Here is a 20,182-nt window from a genome sequence, read left to right on the forward strand (position 1 = left end):
CCTGAAATCCGCACTTTTTTGCAGAATGCATTTTTTGGACTTCCCATAAGTAACACAGTTCCTTTCTCATTCTGGAGGTGGGGAGCAGGAAGGCATAGAAGGCTGCCTAGCATTATGTTCACCAATGTGAACCTGCTGCTCCCCAAGACACCCCTTAAGGCTGATCCACAGCCAGTGGCTCCTCAGCACACTGCATCCCTACTCAACACATTTACACATGTATCTCCTGTTCATGTTTTATAGTGTACACCCTAGCAAACAGCAGTACATGTGCATCAACAGTTCCTGCTGCATAAAGTGTGAATGGGCTAGGGGAATCATCCCACTGAGGTTGGCATTGGCAGTGAAGACAAAGAGGGACACACCTCTCCCACGGGTCACACAGGAATGGGGATTTGATGGAGCCACTAGGGTTGATTTGGGTGGCGACAACTGTGCCAAATCCCAGCAGCATGAAGTCAATCCTTCCTTTATCCAGCTTGGAATGCAGTTTTTCTATTTCAGGAGTTCAATGCATGGGGATTATTTTTGAAAGAGAGTTCTCTACAGACGGGCTCCTGCTGCCTCCCACGCACAGCTTGAGGCATATTTCCAGACCACACATAATCACATTCTCCAAAATGTGAGTGCCCTTGCCTGAATCTTGTGGTTAAATACTGGACAGGGGTGCATTGCTGATCCAGAGTAACCGGTGTTACAGAACTGGAAGCTGTGACAGAACGACTGCAGACATTTTCTTTGGGCCACAGAACCCTTGTTTTACAAGAGTCAGGATGGGGCTAAAACCCATCAAAGCTTGCCAGAGCATCCACCTTGGAGTCTGCTAGCATGAGGTCACTGAGGTCTCCACCGCTTGAGAATCTTTCTTCAGCCCCCTTCCTTGTCAATTTCCATGGCAGAGTGCCCATGGCAGCACCAGCATACTAGAAATGAGTTCCTTCCCTTTCCATTCCTACTTCCAGCAAAATCTCCTGCTACAGAGGCTCACCATAATGGCTCTCCTGTGCTGCTCTCTCACCGAGCCCCTGCCCAGTCCCACGGCAATGCAACGGGGGTGGCCAGAACGAAGCAAATCAAACATCGCAGTGCAGAATGCCAACTTAAGCACAGTGGAATAATTTATCGGTTAAACTGTTGAGCTTTTAAAAAAACCCCACCCCCTTTAAATTAAACAACAGCAAAGCACCGTTCTTTCTTACATCTTTGCAAAGTGACATACATTCTACAGTACTGATATATTTTTATAGATAGGGCCATCCCTAGACAGAGGCAGAGAGCCAAGTGCATGTAAGCGATACCATAAATCACGTCTCGTTGGTGATCACTTGCGGTCTGCATAGCTTTCAGCTTCCCTGGAATTGATTCAAACTTTCTTTATCTTAACGAGGGATGGTATCCCATAAAAACAGCTCTGCGCCACCGCAATGCACTGAGTAAAAAGCCGAGCGAGATCCTGGGGAGGCATCACTTGGCCTGACAAACAGCCGCCGCTCTGCAACTGCCACAGGTTGTTTTCTTCTGTAGCGGGCAGCAAACTACAGCTCTTCTGGCACACGGGCGACAGCCATGCCGTCAGACTGCAGTCTCAGTTCAGCAGTGGTGCAGCAGCTTTTGGCTCCAGGCTAGGTAGTGGATTCTGTCTACGTTGTTCATAGCCAATCCTTTCTTTTTTTTGGTAGGGAAAATTAGACTAATGGAATTACATACTAATAAGGCACATAGTGCCTCGCAATATCTGAGGGCGGGGGAAGACACCCGTGCATAACTTTCAACACTACACGGAGATCCCGGGAAAGTATTCCACTTTACAGCCATTCAGTCTGCAGTACAGACTGTCTCCTGGGGTTCTTTCCTCTGGAAGTTGCTGTTGTACTTTTGTGGTCTCTGCTGCTCAAGAATCTTTCTGCAGCTCCCTCCCCAGTCCGACAGCATATTTCTGTCAGTGGCTCACATGGTGGATTATGGCTTTAAAATAATGTGAGGTAGGATGAGCTGGTGTGGTGTAGTAGTTGCAGTACCGGACGGCAATGCTAAAGATCCAGGTTCAAATCTCTGCTGAAACTCACCGGGTGACTTCAGGCCAGACACGCTCTCTCTCTAAGCCCAACTGACCTCACAGAGTTGTGAGGATAAAAACAGAGGAGACCCTTGTGTGCCCTAAGTTCCTCTGAGGAAGAGCAGGATAAAACTGTGATAGTCACTACGTGTGATAAAGGGACATCGTGCGTTGTAGACAGAGTGTCAGATCAGGATCCAGCAGACCAAGCTGAAATCTCTACACTACCTTGAAGTTCACTGTGTGACCTTCGTCTAGTCATTCTCTCAGCCCAACTTACCTCAGAGAGCTACTGTGAGGATAAAAAGGAGTTTGTTGCCATGAGCTCCCTGGAGGAAGGGTGGGATAAAAATCTACTCAATAAACAGGCAGGATCACAGCAAGTTCCAAGAAACCCTTATCTGTGCACCAACCCGCTGTATTATGAAGGTAAAAAGAATGATTGAAGAAGCCACAGGGTGGGTTGCACTGTACCTTACAGCGGGTCTTAAATCACAAAAATTCTCTGATTTAGGTTTTTGCCAAGCAGAAAATGCCTGGAACTCTTGATTTTACTGGAATCCAGAACTATTAGAATGGTCATTGAAAACTTTCGTCCCCCCCCTTCCCTCCCCCCCCCCCCCCAGCACTGTAACTGTTATTAGACAAACAGGGACATGTCTAGTTTGATGCTCAAGTTCCCTGATTCCCAGTGCAATGTTTCAGCTTAGCATACTGCCTACATCTAACAAGGAAGCTGTTCCATTGATGTGGGAGGCCCAAAGATCTTTTCCGCAGCCCCATTCCATGTGGGTAGCAAAACGTTCTCTTACCTTTAAGAACTTGTACAGAAGGAATGTGAACCAGTTTGTCAGCATTTTCTCAGCCACTGACTCCGTCCTGCAGGGGAAGCAGAGAGTAAGTGTGATAATGGGAAAAATCAGAACCCTCTGATCATGTCTCAACATCTCAGATCTTTTTTTGCTATTTCTCTTAAAAGATTTAAAGGTCAGATCTTGAAAGGCAGAAATCTGAAAGCAAAGAGAAGGGTGGCCAGAACACTGGGGGGTTACCATGACAAAAATCTAAAGATAGTTCTGGCTACAGAGAATCCTGCTTTGCCCAACACAACTCATTAGCGTTTACCCTGGTCTCCTGCAAATCACAGCCATACAAACGGAGCTGTAGAGTTCATCCTATACCCATCAGCAAATCTCCAGGGTAGTATAACAGTACTGGAGAGGGCTCCAGGGAAGATTCTTCTGGCTCAGGGGTACAACTATTGTCTCTTTCGTTCCTGTTACCCATTTCTAATGAGTTCTCCTCAGGCCACTGCAAGAATCCTCATTTTTACTAAGTAAACTTCCCAGCAAATTCTCTTCAGTTAACTTTTTAAAGAGGAAAAAAAAAAAGCACAGTAGTGGTGGAGAATGCAACCAAACTCTGGAACAAATACAAAATTATCCTGTAGATTTGTGAACAACCCAAAGTCTTACATTATGACCATACACAATGTATCATGTTGTTAATTCTATTCTTCGAGAAGGCAGAAGGTACTTAGAACATTACATATGGTGGTATGATGTCTACACTGACCACTATGATGTCTACATTGACTACAGAGTATCCAGACTGGACAAAAGGCAAAGGAAAACTATGAAACAGTCTCAGAATGCTCATGACATGTATTACAGCTATAAAGAAATCTCTCAGTGTCCTTCTCTTCTGTAGGGAGCATAGAATGGTACAAAGAATCCATATGTTATTACATCTGAGCTCATATGACAGCCTTGGTTTACTATACTTTGTTTCCCAGTTAGCATCTATGCTAACTATGCACCATCAGTACACCACAACTTAACATGCTCCCTTAATTAGATACAGGTATGTAGAGAAGAGTTCTTTACACTCTCTCTCTCTCGCTCTCTCTTTCTCTCGCTCTGAGTATGGGACTAGGTCAAATGGATCAATGAGTGAGGATCAACATGAACATTCTCTGACATCCAAGGCATAAATAAAACTTAACAATATTTAGACCAATGGCAACTTCCCCGTGTCCTTGTAGAAGGCAGAGTGGCCTCTTAAAATAACAAAAAGGAAATCATACATCAAGATATCAACATATGCTCCTGGGGATATTTATTATTAAGGTCTTATAATGAAACACATTTTCATATCAGTGGTCCACTGAAATGTCATAGGGAACATTGTACTCATAAAGACCATACAATATTTGGAATAAAATAGCAATATATGCATATATACTACCAAGTATTTCTCTTTGTGTACTTTAGTCATTGCACTTAATCACAGGTTAACCTTCTTGGCACTGCCATTATATGGCAAGTGGGTTGACTGCATCTCTTTTTGTCCGTGAGACTGCCATCAAGAAAGAAAGTTTGAAGTGGATCACATGGCAGATGTTCTGGGACAGCAGGGAGAACATTTCAAGTAGTTTCCTGACAAATTTGTTAACACCATAAAAATCCCATCAGAAGACTGTATCCCTCCTGGGCAAGAGAAGTTCAGAAACAGGGGCACAAAGAAATATGAGGACAAGGGCAAAGCAGAACTGAAGAGTAGATAATTGCAGGATAAAGTAAAAACTGCAGGGTTGATAAGCCCGGTATGGAAAGAGTCTACACTGATTGCCTATAATAAACACTTGCACCTACTTCACCTTAACACATTGATAAATAACATTTAAAACTATGCACATTTATTCCCTGAAATGGGGGAGGGGGGGAATTTCCAGGTGCCTCTGATTGAAATTCTTGACTTTTTTTTTGGCTGCTCCATTTATTAATCATCAGATCAGCTATTTCATATTCAAATACTCACAAAAGCACAAGCACTGTTAATGACCTCAAGAAAGTAAGTACCTCCCTACTGCAAGAAGGAAGCTGAGAGAGTGAGGCAATACCGGAAATAACATAACCAAAACAATCAAAATACCAGCCTTCAGTTCTAAGAGCTGCACAGTTTTTGAACAAAGTCACAAAACAAAAGAGGCGTGTCAGGCAGGAAGGATGGGAAGGGAACAATTAATTATCGCAGGCTATTGACAGCAAAAGACCAACTTATGTACTTACTGTTGACACAGTCTGCTCAAATTGCATTCCTGTCTGCTCCCACCTTCTGCTTTGTTTAAATAGAGAAGCACCCCTAACTTTGCTCCTCTAGAAGAGCAAACCCTTGTCTGTGAAAGGAAGCCCAATAATCTAGGCATGTGAAACTCTGCATTCCTCTTTCCTCTTCTTCTTTGCCTGAACAGGCCTGTACTATGCATGACGAAGAAGCCAAACGCAGTCCTTTAGACAGCAAACCTCCTGGGATTACAGGCTTTGGTGGGCTGGGGTGTTACAAAGTGCGTGGACCTGGGCTAAACCAATAAGAAGATGCTGAACTCTCAACACAATGAACTTATATTGAGTTAAACTATATAGAGAAGCACACTCTAGGCTTCAGTACTTCTTTTTGAGTGAGAATCCTTACCTGGAGTCACTGAACCTGGCACCATCTCTGTGGAAGAGTGGGCTCTAAAGCACTCTGTGGCCCTCCCCCCAAGTACAGGACACTTCATATATTTCAAATGAATAACTAAATAATTAAAAGTTTCTATTCTTCCTTTTAAAGGTAGGGCCACCAATCTCCAGGTGGCACCTGGAGATCTCCTGCTATTACAAGTGGATTCTAGATAACCAAGATCAGTCCCTTGGAGAAAATGGCTACTTTGGAGTGTGGACTCTATGGCATTATAACCTGCTGAGGTCCCCTCCCCTCCCCAAACTCCGCCCTCCCCGGGCTCCACCTCCAGATTCTCCAGGTATTTGCCAACCCAGAACTGGCAACCCTAGTCAAAGGTCCCAAGATAAAACAGAAACTTCTCCTCAAGAGCCATGCTACCTTTCCAGCAGCATTCCAAGTTTAGCAAGTTTAGCATACGTACAACCAAGCAACCTGTGAACACTTGCAGGGAACGGAAATCTCATTCTTGTAAAACCACATAATTGGTTGCCATATTGGGATGAGGACAGAATTTTTTTTTAGCTATGCCAAGTTGACAAGAAATGTTTCATGACTCAGAACACAACTAGGTTCAATACTGCATCTAGCACTGCTATGGGTATACAGAAAATTTGTAAAAGTACAGTAAGCTGCTAAAGACACACACATCAAAAAAAGATGCTGCCCACCCCTCCTTCTGACCTCCAGCCCTGCCACAGAGTAAAGAAAGACAGACTGCATTCAACATAAGATAAAAAATATTGAAAATATGGGAAAGAAACTGTGGAGAAAACAATGGAGGCCTTAAATGGAAAAAAATGGGACTGCAAAAGGCCAGCTAGTTTGTAAATTCCAAACTGAGGACTATTTTATGTGCAACTTGGTTTTGAACAAATTCAGTAGTATTCAGGGCAGATCCTGGAACATCTCTGGAGAGGCTGCTCTGCAGTCATGGCTACAAACGGATGTTTGCATTTATCTGCGTTATGTCCAGATGCCACAGGGGATTACATTTTACAATACATAAATAACAGATTTCACCTAACAGATTAATGTTAAGCCTGTTATGCTTGATGTAGAGACATCCTTTGACCTACAGAAAGGGCAAAAAGGAGGGAGGCCCCTAGAATTCATCCTTCTTGTAGATGTGCAAAGGGAGGAAACTCAAGTCCTGGGTCATAACCTATGGGGCAACTGGACACAAACGAAAACCTCAACTCGGGGCTGCCATAAAGCCAAAGCCTCTCTAAGACAGGCTGCATTAACATTGTCCCCTCTCCAAAACAGCTGGGTCACATGCAGTTTTCAGCCTTTCCTACGCTTTTGTACAGTTTGCACTCAGTCTCAAATCATAGTGATACTTCATGTGGAATTTTATGCAACTCCCAGTGTGTTATCCGGTATTAATATAAGACTGTGGGGGAAATGGAATCAGTATCATGGCACTGAGGAGGGGGACAGCTTCCCCATACCATTTCCCTGACTGAAAAGGTACCTCTCCCAACTGCCTTAAGCTCCAAGAGGGGGAAAAGATGAGCACCTCTTTTTCCCTTCCAGGGCTCAAAGCTGTCTGTTCCAGGGGAATATTCAGTCAGGAAAACGGCATGGGAGAGCACTCTCCCCAGCACATCATACTAATATATATTGTGACTCTTCTCCATGCGCAAGAGTTCTAATCACCACAATTAGGGCCCCCAGAAGTGCTTAGCAGTCTCACACTGCTGCCCCTACTCAGCTAATAGGGTTATTGTGATACTCTCTAAGGGTCAATTCACACTGTAGATGGCAGCTGTCACATGTATATCAGTGTTTGCTTGGCTGGATATATGTAAAGGAGATATGCAAATCTCCAAACACTTAGGAATATGCATGGATATGTGCAGAGGAGCCACAACTGGTCATGTCTCCCTGGAGCACATCCAGTGTATGGTTACAGAGGTGTACACACAGCAGACACGACTGTTACGTAAAGCTTGAAATAGCTTTAAGTCAGTGCTCATTTAGTCTTTTATTTATATTTGTAGATTATCTTGCTCTGCATCTTTTGTTTCACAATGTTCTCAGGCTGTAACAAGAGAGCTTAAATACATTTGCTTAATGCAGTCATATTGAAAACATATGAGCGTTCAAAGGATTCAGGATACATTTACATGGACTGGACTGTTAAAGGGCAAGGAAGGAGAGGCATGACAATGGAGACTATGGTGTAAGTTTAATTACTGCTCTTGTTCTGCAGATGGCGAATCTTTCAATATTCGTTGTCCTGTGATAGAGACCTGTCTAGCCGTCATTGAAAAACTGATAGAGCAGAAGAGATGCAGGGCAGAGCTGTAAGACCACCCGGCTCACACCCTTTCCCCACCTGTGTTCTCTTGGCTTATGAAACTCTGCTTTGGTTTTGCAGTAAAGCTTCTCAACAGTCACCCAATGGGATATATGAACCCATCTTGAAGAAACGATTGGAAAAAGAATGACAAAGGAAGGAAAAGCCAAATGCATTAACTGTGTGGAAAGAGGGATGTGTCTTTTTGGACCTGTGGGAGAAGAACTGGAGTCCTACTTCCTCTGGACATTCAAAGTAACGAGCTTCCAGGATAACGGATGCAAACGCTGTTTAAGGAGCATCAAATGGCACAGGGCTGTTTCGTATACGGAATGGAAGAGTTTGCCATGATCAGCTCTGGGCCTGTTCAGGAGCTTCTGCATGGTATTTGCTGGCCAATCAGACTGCTGGCGGATATGCAAGTATACTGGGGTAAGGACCAGTGGCTACTAGCAACAATTATAGAAGGCTGCTACTACTGGTATGAGTGGATGTGGCTATGGCCACAGTGATAAATGTGGGCACAAACCTACACATGAATCTTAATAATATGAAGTCTTGCTTAACTAACAATGCCATCCTAAAATTCTTCTAAGCCCACTGACTTCAACAGACTTCGAAGGGCATAAATCTGCTTAGGGTAGCACAGTAAATAGCTGCTTTTTCTAGCCTTCATATACCAGCACACGCTGGGTGGTCTCTTCCAGGCTTATGAACAAACCCTTGATATCCAATGAGTTCTAAAACAACCAACTACTTCTTAGTGTCAATCTGCTCCACAAAGCAGGAGCCGGTTCCCCTGTTGTTTGGGATCTGATTAATTTAAAAGATTACACATAAGAAATTCTTTAGGGCAGAGAGCCACGTCTGCTTCTTAGTGCTCATATTTGTAACCAGGGTTTTTTTTGTAGAAAAAGCCCAGCAGGAACTCATTAGCATAACAGGCCACACCCAACAGCAGAAACGCATTAGCATATTAGGCCACACCCCTGACAGCACAGCTCATTAGCATATTAGGCCACAAACCCATGTTACCAGAAGTGTGGTCATCCAGCCACACCCACCTTTTGCTCCTTATTCTCTTTACCTTGTTTGTTGTCAAAACCCAGGGCTTTCTTTTGTAGCAGGAACTCCTTTGCATGTTAGGCCACACACCTCTAATGTAGCCAATCCTAATGAGTTTCTGCTGCTGGGTGTGGCCTATTATGCTAATGAGTTCCTGCTGGGTGTGGCCAACTCAGGAGCCAGCCGGAACTTCGTTCCTGTTCATTAGCCCTGTTTGTAACCCTATCTTTTAAGCTTAACAGCTACTGTAAGTCAACACAGTGTAATGGTTAGACAGTTAGACTAGGATATAGGAGACCCAGGTTCAAATCCCCGTTCTGACATGGAAGCTAGTTGAATGACCTCTGTCTTGACCTAACCTAGGACAATAGGGTTGGTGTTGTTATAAGGACAAAATGGAGGTGAAAACAATGCTGTATGCTGCTTTGGATCTCCATTAGCAAGAAAAGCAAGATGTAAATATCTATATACATAAACAAACCTTTTCTTTCAATATTCTCAATAACTTCCGTGTTTGTATGTTCAGCTCACAGAACCTTAGGTCCATGAATATGATCAAGCTGTTTGGGACTTCCTTGGAGCAGAAAAAGTACTCTTCCTTCTCTGTCTCCTGAACTCATTTAAATGTCTCCACAGCGCACAAATGATGGCTGTTTCTGTGCTGTATATTACAGTGATAACCTTAAGCGTGGAGACATTTAAAACACCAGGAGTGTACAATATAAGCTCACACATCCCACTTCAAACATTATGCAAGAAGCCGAAAAGGGGAAGGTATGAATCATATACATTTCCTCTCCACCCACTTCTGTGTAACATCCAAAGCGGCCCTTGCTGAAGCTTCATATAAGTGCTTTGATTAACAAGTACTTCAATGACTACTCACCGCCTCAAGAGTAATTTTGGATGGTTCTTGCTCTCCAAGTTCTTCTCAATCAGGTCTGAAAGAAGCTGCTTGAGCACCCCAGTGGCATACTCCATCTCACCTTGTAGCGCTGTCATGATTAAGGAGGCCACATTACCCCGGTCCCGCATGGAGAAGCTGCGCTGGGCCTCGAGGGTGCGAATGAAGGTCAGAAGGAAGTGTTTTTTGTTCAAGAGCTGGCCAAACAGGGCCAAGGATTTCTCTACATTGGCCTGGACCTGAGGGAGGGAAATCTTTATTAGAATCAGGCCCCAAAAATTATGACACAAGAGTCCTTTGACAATGCAACAGCACCAGGGAAGACCGTGATGCTCCAGATGGGATAGAAAGCTTTGGGACATGGGAACAAAACAAGGTAAAGCAGTGTTTGACTCCAGCACTGACCAAGAACTTTTATTTAAAAGAAACTAACTTTTTTGTACTCCCACATCATCATCATCACCATCTCCTCCTCTTTGGAGGAATTTCTTTTCAACCCTTACTATGGACATACATTTCTTATTGCTATTTTGTAAAGCTGGATGCTTTATGCCCTGTTTATTCTGGAAATTTTATCCACTGCACATATGTTTTAAGCTTTCAAAAGACTGGATATGGAACATTCTGTAGATAATTATTAAACTCTCCCACTACTTTGAGACTCTGAACTGCTAGTCTGAAGAGCAGTCCCCTTGCATTAGTGAACAGAGATCATTCTTCCTTTTTGAATTTCCCAAACCACCACACATATGCAGACTGCAGCAATTTTTAGTTCATGTGTTTTTTTTCCCTGTTACTGGCTCTCGACATGCATGGATTAAAACATTGGGGGGGGGGAGATCTTTACAAAAACTGCAGGATTGCATTAGGATTCTTTTTCATATTGTATAATGAGTGCACATGCACAGTCATGCACACTGAAAACTAGTCAGAATAAGTAGCAAAGACTTCTTCTTAAAAATTACACCTAACTGTGCAAGTGCCGGTTCTGAAGTTAATTTTAGAAATTGTCCCAAGTTAAATGGGAAGGCAGGAAGAATGGAACGTGAGCAAAGCCTGCCTCTGAATAACAAAAGACATCCATTCAGTCCTTCTTTTCTGAAAACTGTCACAATCTACAATTATGCTTACCCTTGCCTTTTCTGACTGTAGTTCAACACATCATGTCAACAACAAGGAGCATACCATGGTAGATTAATGATGGGCTAATAAATATTTCAGCTTTAAATATCTCACTTTACAGATTAATGGAGTGTATAATTTGAATCTTGAGTAAAGTGGCTAGTTGGTTTCTCAATTCCATCTGATATTTATGTGTTGATCATATCACCACTTAATGGACAGCTGAATGGATTGTCCTTTCCTCCCTTCTCCAACTGCATTCCTGGAGCACGACAGCTTGAATGTGCAGAGTTGTAGATCACCCCCATGGTAGCTTGTGGAGCAAAGCATGTGGGTGAAGCAACCCGGCGCAGCCTTTAAATGGCAGTGCTGTGTTAGACGTATGACACCATTTAGCAGAAGATACTCTCAGGGTCTTTGGCGGTAGGAAGTGGATACCAGTTTGTTTGTGACACCCCTGGAGTGTGAGGGGTAGGGGCAGTGTCACCAAAAGGACACTAGGGATGGCGGGGGCCGGGGCCAACCTCCCAGAACCAACCAGAGGGAACAGGAGTCCATTCTTTCACAACCATAAAAACACATCTTTACTGCAAAAGCTCATTCTGTTTGGGATATTCCAAAAGAAAAATCCATCAGAAACCTGAACTGATGTATTTCACATTGTTGCCATTATTTTGACTAATTGTAGCTTACCAATCCTTGTCTCTTTCTGATAATAATGCATAGCTTACCAATTGTAGTTTACCAATCCTTGTCTCTTTCTGATAATAATGCATAGGATGACTATACAGGTGAATGTGTATGTTCCATACAGTGGAAAGCCATCACAAATAAAACTTTCTAGAAATGTTCTCCTAACAAGGAATATTCTTAGAAAATGCTTCATCTGACATTAACAGTTTCACCTTCAAGCAAGCATTCAGAAAATAGGACACAGGCTCCACAGAGATGGGATTTGGAGAGATGTGCTCTGTTCTGGGAAGATTAAGGACAGAGTCCAAAATCAAAGAGACAAAATGAAAAGCAAGCGACCTAAAGAATATTCCCTGTCAGTCAGGAAATCAGAAATTAGGATGGGGTGGGTTATGCTGCAAAACAAAACAAAAATGACTACCACATTGTGTTAATTGATGCATATGGACAGTACAGCTTGACTCACAAATTTCACAAGGACAATGACAATCCAGTTATTGCCACCACTGTTGACTACATAGTTGTTCAAGACCCTGCTCTAAATGAGTAAAAGATCCACTAGTAGTACTCTGTGCATTTGAAGCAACATGAAAAATAAAGAGAAGGGCTCACACTTCCCCAGCTGTCCCTGAGGTACAGCTGCTGTCACAGCAGATCCATTGCTCAGACATTGGGAGGGATTGCTGCCATGTGCACCCGGTCTTATGAGTTCATCAGCCACTATGGGACTCTGCGGCTGGGAAGTCCAGCCTGAGGGGCTCTATCTTTCAGCTCGGGAAAGTAATACAGCTGAGAGCCAACAGATATGAGATTTGGAGGTGACTATGATGATAAAGATACAGAATCCAAAACAAAGAGGTAAATGAAGCAGCCAAGAACCCAAGAACCCCATAAATAACTTTCCTCTGAACACTCCATCACCAAGCTGGAAAGAGGAGAGTCACAGCAGAGAAATATATGTGTTGTGTGACATTCTGCGCTTGGCATGGGTTTGTGTGGGTCTTGTTATATCTGCTATAATGATGGGGAGGGGGTGAAAGAGTATGACCCTGAGGCCTTTTCTGTTTTGGCAGAATGAACTCATATTTAGTCAAACACCACTGTCCACTAACTGGTAGTGTGTTTCATTGTGAATCTTACAGGACTAACCCCCACGCCACTCTGCTCCATCACCAGGCAAACTTACACAACACAGAGAGGCCAAAGATTTGATTATAAACTGGCCTGTTAGTGTTGGGTAATTTACTGGATGTTAGTGACCTGTGAGGTAAATAACTGATTCTGATTACACCTGCCTCTGGCATGCCTTCTTGCCTTCTTCTCTGTCCTGCTATTTAACCCATTTTAACCTTGTCTGCTCATATGTACCAAGGAAGAGTCCGGGCATAAACAGAAACAAAACTTTATTTTCCCATATGGGAAAGTAAGGGGTTGGTGTTCAGGTATAAACTGAACACAATTGCAAATATTGGAAAGACACAACTTGGAGAGACAGTGTAACTAATGGATAAATTGCTCTAGAGACAAAAAAGTCAGCCAGAAACTACCAGTCTATCTTATGAGGGTAGAACAGACAAATTTCTCTCTGTTTTCCCAACCTAGTTCAAGATTTCTGGAGCTACTACCATGCAGACGTTAGTCTGCCCCTTAGATCCCCTCCATCCAGGAATACTGAGTGTGAGAACTGATAAATCAGTTTGTGCCTCTCCAGGCTCCCCACATGAGGCCCAGTCTGTTTCTTCCTGAAGACAGAACTATGAGGTAAGGCCACTTCTAACCTGCCTTGTCAGAAGGTCCAGACTCTGTCTGAGGAGAATGACAGTAAAAGGCTCATTTTCCCCACCAACATCCCAACCCTTCTCCCTCTGAGGCTTCCAAGGGCCCTGACTGCTTGTTTTTGGCTTCTCCACTGTACCAACAGGGTGAAAAGGGAATTGGCGGATAAGGCGGGAAAGGGACTGTTTTCCATCACAGACTGTTTTTCATGCAAGAGGATTGTCCCCCACCCTACTTTGATGAGACCATTAACCACTCTTGAACTTGCGCACACACAATTTTCTTGAGCACTCCTGTCTGTAGCAGATATAGGAAAATCTTCTCTCTCTCCCCTTCCCCCAACAGTACTTGTTAGTCAGTAGTTTCTTGAATCTGTATCTGCCAAATTCTTTTCTGCATGGGGGAAAAAATACCCATGCAATCACAGAGTGATTTTCATTGATGTATTTTATTAAAATAAAAATGGGGGAAAAATCAGCCATACATCTGGAACATAGGAAACATTATTCCCTTTCTATGCCCTAAATAACAAAGGTGCCAAAATTCTAGATTTGGCCAGAGATTAATGGCCAGATTCCTCCTGGCTAGAGTAGAATATAGCAAATGGTCCCCATAGGAAATCCTGATCTTCTGGACATTCTACATATGGTCCTAAATGTTACCATCTGTCCTTTAGATTACTGATGAAATTCAGGGCATGCCTAGCTCTGTTTCACTGAGCTTTAGAAATGAGGAAAAGGCATTTCCTCCGCTTCCACACAAATTCTATCCCTGCTGCTGCACTGTCCTCAGACACGGCTGGCTATGGCAGACCTTCCTTGGGTACTACCCCAAATGCTCATGGGGTCTCCACATCAATGGGCCATGCAGCAAAGAATAATAGCAAAAAAACCCAAAACAAAAACCCAGGCCTTCTGGTCCACAGAGACTCAAACCATGGAGTTTTTCTGTATGTCCAGTTACTTGGGAAACTGAGTGTCCCAGACAAATCAGCACATATAGACACACACACACACACACACATATATATGAGAGATTATTTTTCCAGAAGGGCAAAAGGTAAACAGAAGCACCTTCCCCCACCCCTGCTCTAAAGTCAGACTGTAAGCTCCTCCAGGCAAGAACTTGTTTTAGCTAACTTTATTTTGAAAAGCATCATGAAAACTGATGATGCTATATGTGCAACAAATAAAAAAGAAGTAAACCTATATGGGACCTTAGTAATGGAGGTCTCCCATATACAAAAGTCCAAGAGAAGTCTACTGGGCAGCCCTATAAGCCATGCAGAAAAAATACAAGGGAAGAATTTAAAAAAAGCCAATATTATACTTCCTATTATCTTAGGAGACAAAAATAGGCATGTGGGAGTATCTCCTGTATTATCTTACCAGCAGCCACTGAAGGTTGCCACCACCAGCTAAATTCTCATAGTCTGAGACACAGGGATTTTTTTGCTTCTTAATGGCCAGTAAGACCACATGGTAAAATAGGATGAGCCAGTTCAGAGCTACCAAGAGGCAAAGACTTCGGTTATACAGCAGCCATATTCCAGTGGCGCCTCCATGAATCCAATTACAGGCAGGTATTGATAGCTAAGTAGTTCATGATTCTAAAATCTCCTCTTTTTCCCCTATCCACATCAGCTCTCAGGGCCCAGCTAGATCCTACACATATATGTGCAACCCTGTGACAGCTTTACTCAGATTCAAGCCCCAAGCATCTTCCCCCTTTTGACCCCCTAAGATTTTAACATGTGCCCATGAGACCCTGCTTCATGTTCCATCTTCTAGAGAAGAAAGACAGCCACAGAATGCATCTTGCCTTCCTTGCCTCCTACTTCTTTGCTCCAAATCACCCCCTCCCAAGCCACTGCTCCTCACCCCTCAGGTTCCAAATATTTACATAAAAGGAGACACAAGAATGGGTAGGCTTTTCATGCAAAACATCTTTTGGTATCACTGGCTTACGGTGCCATCCTAAGCAGAGTTACACCTTCCTATGCCCATTGACTTCAGTGGCTTTAGAAGGATGTAACTCTGTTTAGGATTGTTTTCAAAAATGCCTTTGAATGCACAGATCTGCCTCCTGCTCCATTCACGGCATCTATCTCAGGTAGCTGTGTAAAAAAGCCAGTGCCCCAAATATTAACAGATCAAAATACAGCACAGGCCTTCCGCTCACTCAGAAGCCAATGAAGGGAGGATCAGACGGCATGCTCCTATCTAGGCAGTGTGCTCAGCTTCCAAAGCCGGCGACACTTGATAAGCTCGGAAATTGGTCCTGTCCTACATGGCCGATCTTATCGGAGTCACGCGCAGTGAATAGAGCAGGGTGGTGGCAGCGGCAGCGGCTCAAAACATCTGTCACGTAAATGATCTCAGCAGGCTTGGCTTGCCATCTACCTCTCTGAAAGCAATGAGGCAAAGTCCCACAGGCAAACAGACACCCCTCCCCCGCTTTTCTCTTATTCTTTCTGTTGCCCTTCTCCTTTTTTTGGTGATCATTAGCAGATGTAAATGAACAATAAAGAATTAAGTATTTAATCAGGCTTTAAATTCACACAAAAGCAATGAAATAACAACTTCAACTCCCAAAGTGAAGAGGAGCTGCTAATGACAGCACTTACACTTGGCTCTGGATTAGTGTTTTTGCATGCATGCACACGTAGAGGGGAGGGGAAAGGAGGAAGAAGAGAAAGTGCTTTCCCCCCAGTCACTGGCAATCGCTAACATCAAACTCATTCTAATTAGGATGACAAAAGCGAAACTAAATTGCATCAGACTTAAAAAAAAACACAACCCAACTTGGTTTTATTTATTAATATGGGGATTCCCCTTTTCAGTTTTGCTTTCCCAAGCAAACATGTATCGCTACTTTGGAACAGAGATTATAGCTGGAAAAGGCCTTGTATATCTTTTTGTCTAATTACTCCCCTACATATGATTATGCAGTGGAATCTGTATTTCAAAACTTCTGCCAGATCTAACATGTGTGTCTATGTTCCCATTCTCTCTTTCAAAAGATTGTCCCATACTCTACTACAAAACAGCCCCACATTTATCTTCAGGAAAATAAATCAATTACTTTAAAAAATAATGAGAATGCTGTAGGATTACAGGGTTATCAAGGATGACAGGGTTTTATGAATGGAAGACACATGCTGAATTTCAATAATAAGGGGAAATTGATACAGAAAGTTCAGATAACAGGAGTTACACTCTAGAGGCCCCTGTTTGCCAGTGTTCAAAAGCCTACCATTTTATTTGTTCTGTTTCTACCTTATTCCCTTACTAATAAGTTTGTCTCCTGGTTGCTGTGCACCCTCTCTCTCTCTCTCTCTCTTCCCCCACAATAATTAAGGAGGTAATAACAGGCAAAGTGTGATCACAACAAAATAACTGCCAAGAGTCTGAAATACAGATGGGCCAAAAACCTTCACATTCCAGAGACGATAAAAACAGAACTCTCAATTCAGTTGCTTTCATTTCAGGCTACCTTTAATGCCTGAATCCTTAATCCACAAAGGGCCTATTTTCTGGTCCAAGTTTAAACAGGAAAGATTTTTCCAACATAATGGAATCTCAACAAAACAGCTCAGCTAATACTTTACTATCAAGCAGCATCAAAACCTAGCAAAATACAAAGAGAACTAAGGCATCTTCCCATTTCTATTGCTCCATAGGGATGGGTACAGACTGGGAAAACCTGGTACGTTCCAGAACTCAAAAACTGGGTGACCCCAACTGAACCCCGAACTAAACTCCCCAAGCAAAAAAGCTGCCCAAACGGAACTGGTTTGGTTGGTATCGGGGCCCTGCCCTGGTGCACCCACATCATCCAGATGTGACAGAAGCCCATTGGCCCCCCAACACACTCACATCACTTCTGAGTCGTGTCGGGCCCTGCCTTAGTGCATCCACATTACCTGGAAGTGAGGTGAGCACATCACAACACACTTGCATCACTTCCAGATGACACATGCATGCTGGGGTGGGGCCTGACACCATCCAGAATTGGTGTGCACACGTTGGACCGAACACATGAGCCGAACTGAGCTGAAAAGCTTGGTGAGTGTTCGGAGGAGTGCGCCTTCCCCGAACCTCAGCTTGTGAACCCTGAACCGTGCAAAGTCCGGCCTGGACTTTGGCTCAGGTTCAGGTCTGTGCCCATCCCCTATTGCTCAATCTCCATCATGTTTACTAGAATTCTTACATAACAGTACTCAATATCTCAAAAGCTTTAAAAATCAGTAAAGCCAAATCTTAGCCTAAGCCTTATCCAGATCTAATAATATCTGCATAGGTATACCTAGGAATACCAAGGTCATTCTACTAACAGGACAACAAATATGTGGCAGGTGGGCTTGAACCCTGGCAATACCTAAGAAAAAACATAGTGGACAAATCACAGTTGTCTCTCCCATCTTCCAAGACTATCTCCCTCCTCCCAGTAAAACCTCTGAAACCATCTACTCATAATGGTGACACAATGGCTTGGGTTGCTGGCCCTTGGGTCCCTGGTTTTTGGGGGTTTTGCCTCAAACCCTGTCTCCAAACAGTGACATCACTGTGCGACATCCCAGTGTGATAACATCATCCTAAAGTGACATCATCATGTTGGGGACATCACATGGCGATGCTCTGGTTTGAAGGCTAAACTCTGTGGTTTGAAGCTGGTTCTACCATAGAATTTTGCTCAAAAACCAGAGCATCGCCATGCGATGTTCCTGATGTGATGATTTCCCTTCCGGGTGACATCACTGCATTGGGAAAGTCCCAGAACGCCCCTCCCAAATCCCCCCCCCCGTCAGCGCAATGAAGGGACCTGGCAACCCTAACAATGGCACTGCGAGTGTCCCAGTGAAAACAACTGCACTCCATTTCATGGTGCACCCTGATGTTTCCAACATTTTTCTTTATAACTCATATGTACAAATGCGCCTTCCCAGAAGTGAGGACACACCACATACATCCGATCAACCAGTCCTAGTCCATAAAAGCTCATGCTACAATTAAAAAGTTGTTAGTCTCTGAATGTATTTAAACCCATCTGCTCGAAATCTATACAAATAGTACCCAATCATTTTCTCTTTCCCCCCATGCTTAACACTTTCATTATCCGTACCCTGGTGTGGACATCAAGGGAATCCATGCAGTTGTTTTAAACAGATTGCAGGTGCCAGGAACACACTGCTAGCATCACCCTTCAGTTCATGCTATCCCAGTGAATAATCAAGGACCCTCACAGTACCACAGTACCACAAATCATTGATGGTTTTCAGAGGCTTTATGAATAATCCAAGAAAGTACAAATTTGGTATTCAAAATAGGCAATTCAATAACACACACACCTATAACTATATTGTTCTCCAAAATATTCACAACACACATGCTTCTTTCTGAAAGCAATGCTTGAGTATCTTCAGAATCTGGATTTTTTGACAAATGGTGGTCTAGTGTTTATTTATCTAATAAAAATATGTATATCCCACCTCTCCATATTGCTCAACACTATAAAAAAGATTCAAATTTAAAACAAAGGGTAGCAGAAGATAAGTGGATAAATTAAGGGCAACAATAGTATATCAGCAAGCATAACTGGAGGCTAACAGCACAGGGCATGTGACAATCTATTATACTGGAGTTCTTTGCAGGTCCCATTTTTACATTTCAAATGTTATCTTCCCAACTATGAGGGCAGAAACCTTTTCTTTCTTAAGAAAAACCAGAGATTATTAAAACTCCATATCACATCTCTGATATGAAATTCTGTGCACAGGAATCACAAAGAAATAGGCTGAAGTGTAATTAAAAAGTGGATTTACCCCCCCCTCAATCTTTCAAAGAACATTTAAATGATCGTGCCCCAAAAAACAAACCCAAAAGCAACCCACACATTGAAAAAACCTCATGTTGGTTAATCCACAGCAAGGGAAAAAAAACAACAACCCAAAACAGCATGGATTAACAGTAGTTTGTAAAACTGTATAAAATCAACACTGAAAGAATGGAAGGAGTCCACCTTCATTATGTGAACAACATGGTAGATAAAGCCTACTAATTCCAACACACCCAGCATGTTTCAAGTACAATTCATCTGGAAGAACAGAACAAGAGGGCAACATTTGCGACAGATCGGGTAATACCTCTACTGCAGCAGTTAGTGGTTTTCAGTGTAAAAGACTCGCAGCAGAAGCCTTTCCTCCTTCATCTGAGTAAAACGGCAAAGGTTCCCTTACTTGAAAGCCAGTCGAATCTGACTCTAGGGTTGCGGTGCTCCTCTCCGTTTCAAAGCCGAAGAGCCAGCGCTGTCCGAAGACGTTTCCGTGGTCATGTGGCTGGCATGACTAAACACCAAGGCACACGGAAAGCTGTTACCTTCCCACCGAAGTGGTACCTATTTATCTACTTGCAATTTCTTGCTTTCGAACTGCTAGGTTGGCAGGAGCTGGAACTAGAGATGAGAGCTCACTCCATCATGCGGCACACTCGGGTCTCGAACTGCTGAACTACCGACCTTCCACAGCCTGTAGTTCAGCGTCTTAACCACTTGAGCCACCGCAGCTCCTTCATCTGAGTGCACCCTGGCAAAATATTAAAAGACCTGCATAGGAAAGTTTTCACTGACTTTTTTGATGGAGAACCACCATAAAAGGCATATTGAAAAAGCTTATAACTGGCATGGTCAAACCAGTGAGTCAGCCAAACATGGATAAAAAAATTGAATAAACTACTTTTTCCTGATGCAGCATTTGAGA

General features: G+C 43.2%; 1 protein-coding gene across 1 annotated transcript in view; it reads right to left on the reverse strand.

The window, feature by feature from the left end:
• Positions 1-20,182, reverse strand: part of PLXNA1 (plexin A1) — a 354,542-nt gene that overhangs the window by 36,564 nt on the left and 297,796 nt on the right. The window contains exons 21-22 of the mRNA XM_015409413.1: positions 9,817-10,073; positions 2,869-2,935 (exon numbers count right to left, since the gene is read on the reverse strand). Coding sequence (XP_015264899.1) covers positions 2,869-2,935; positions 9,817-10,073 — 324 coding nt within the window. The remainder of the gene's footprint in view (positions 1-2,868; positions 2,936-9,816; positions 10,074-20,182) is intronic.

This window comes from Gekko japonicus, unplaced genomic scaffold, assembly GCF_001447785.1.
Source record: "Gekko japonicus isolate JY-2015 unplaced genomic scaffold, Gekko_japonicus_V1.1 scaffold762, whole genome shotgun sequence".
Classification (NCBI taxonomy): domain Eukaryota; kingdom Metazoa; phylum Chordata; class Lepidosauria; order Squamata; family Gekkonidae; genus Gekko; species Gekko japonicus.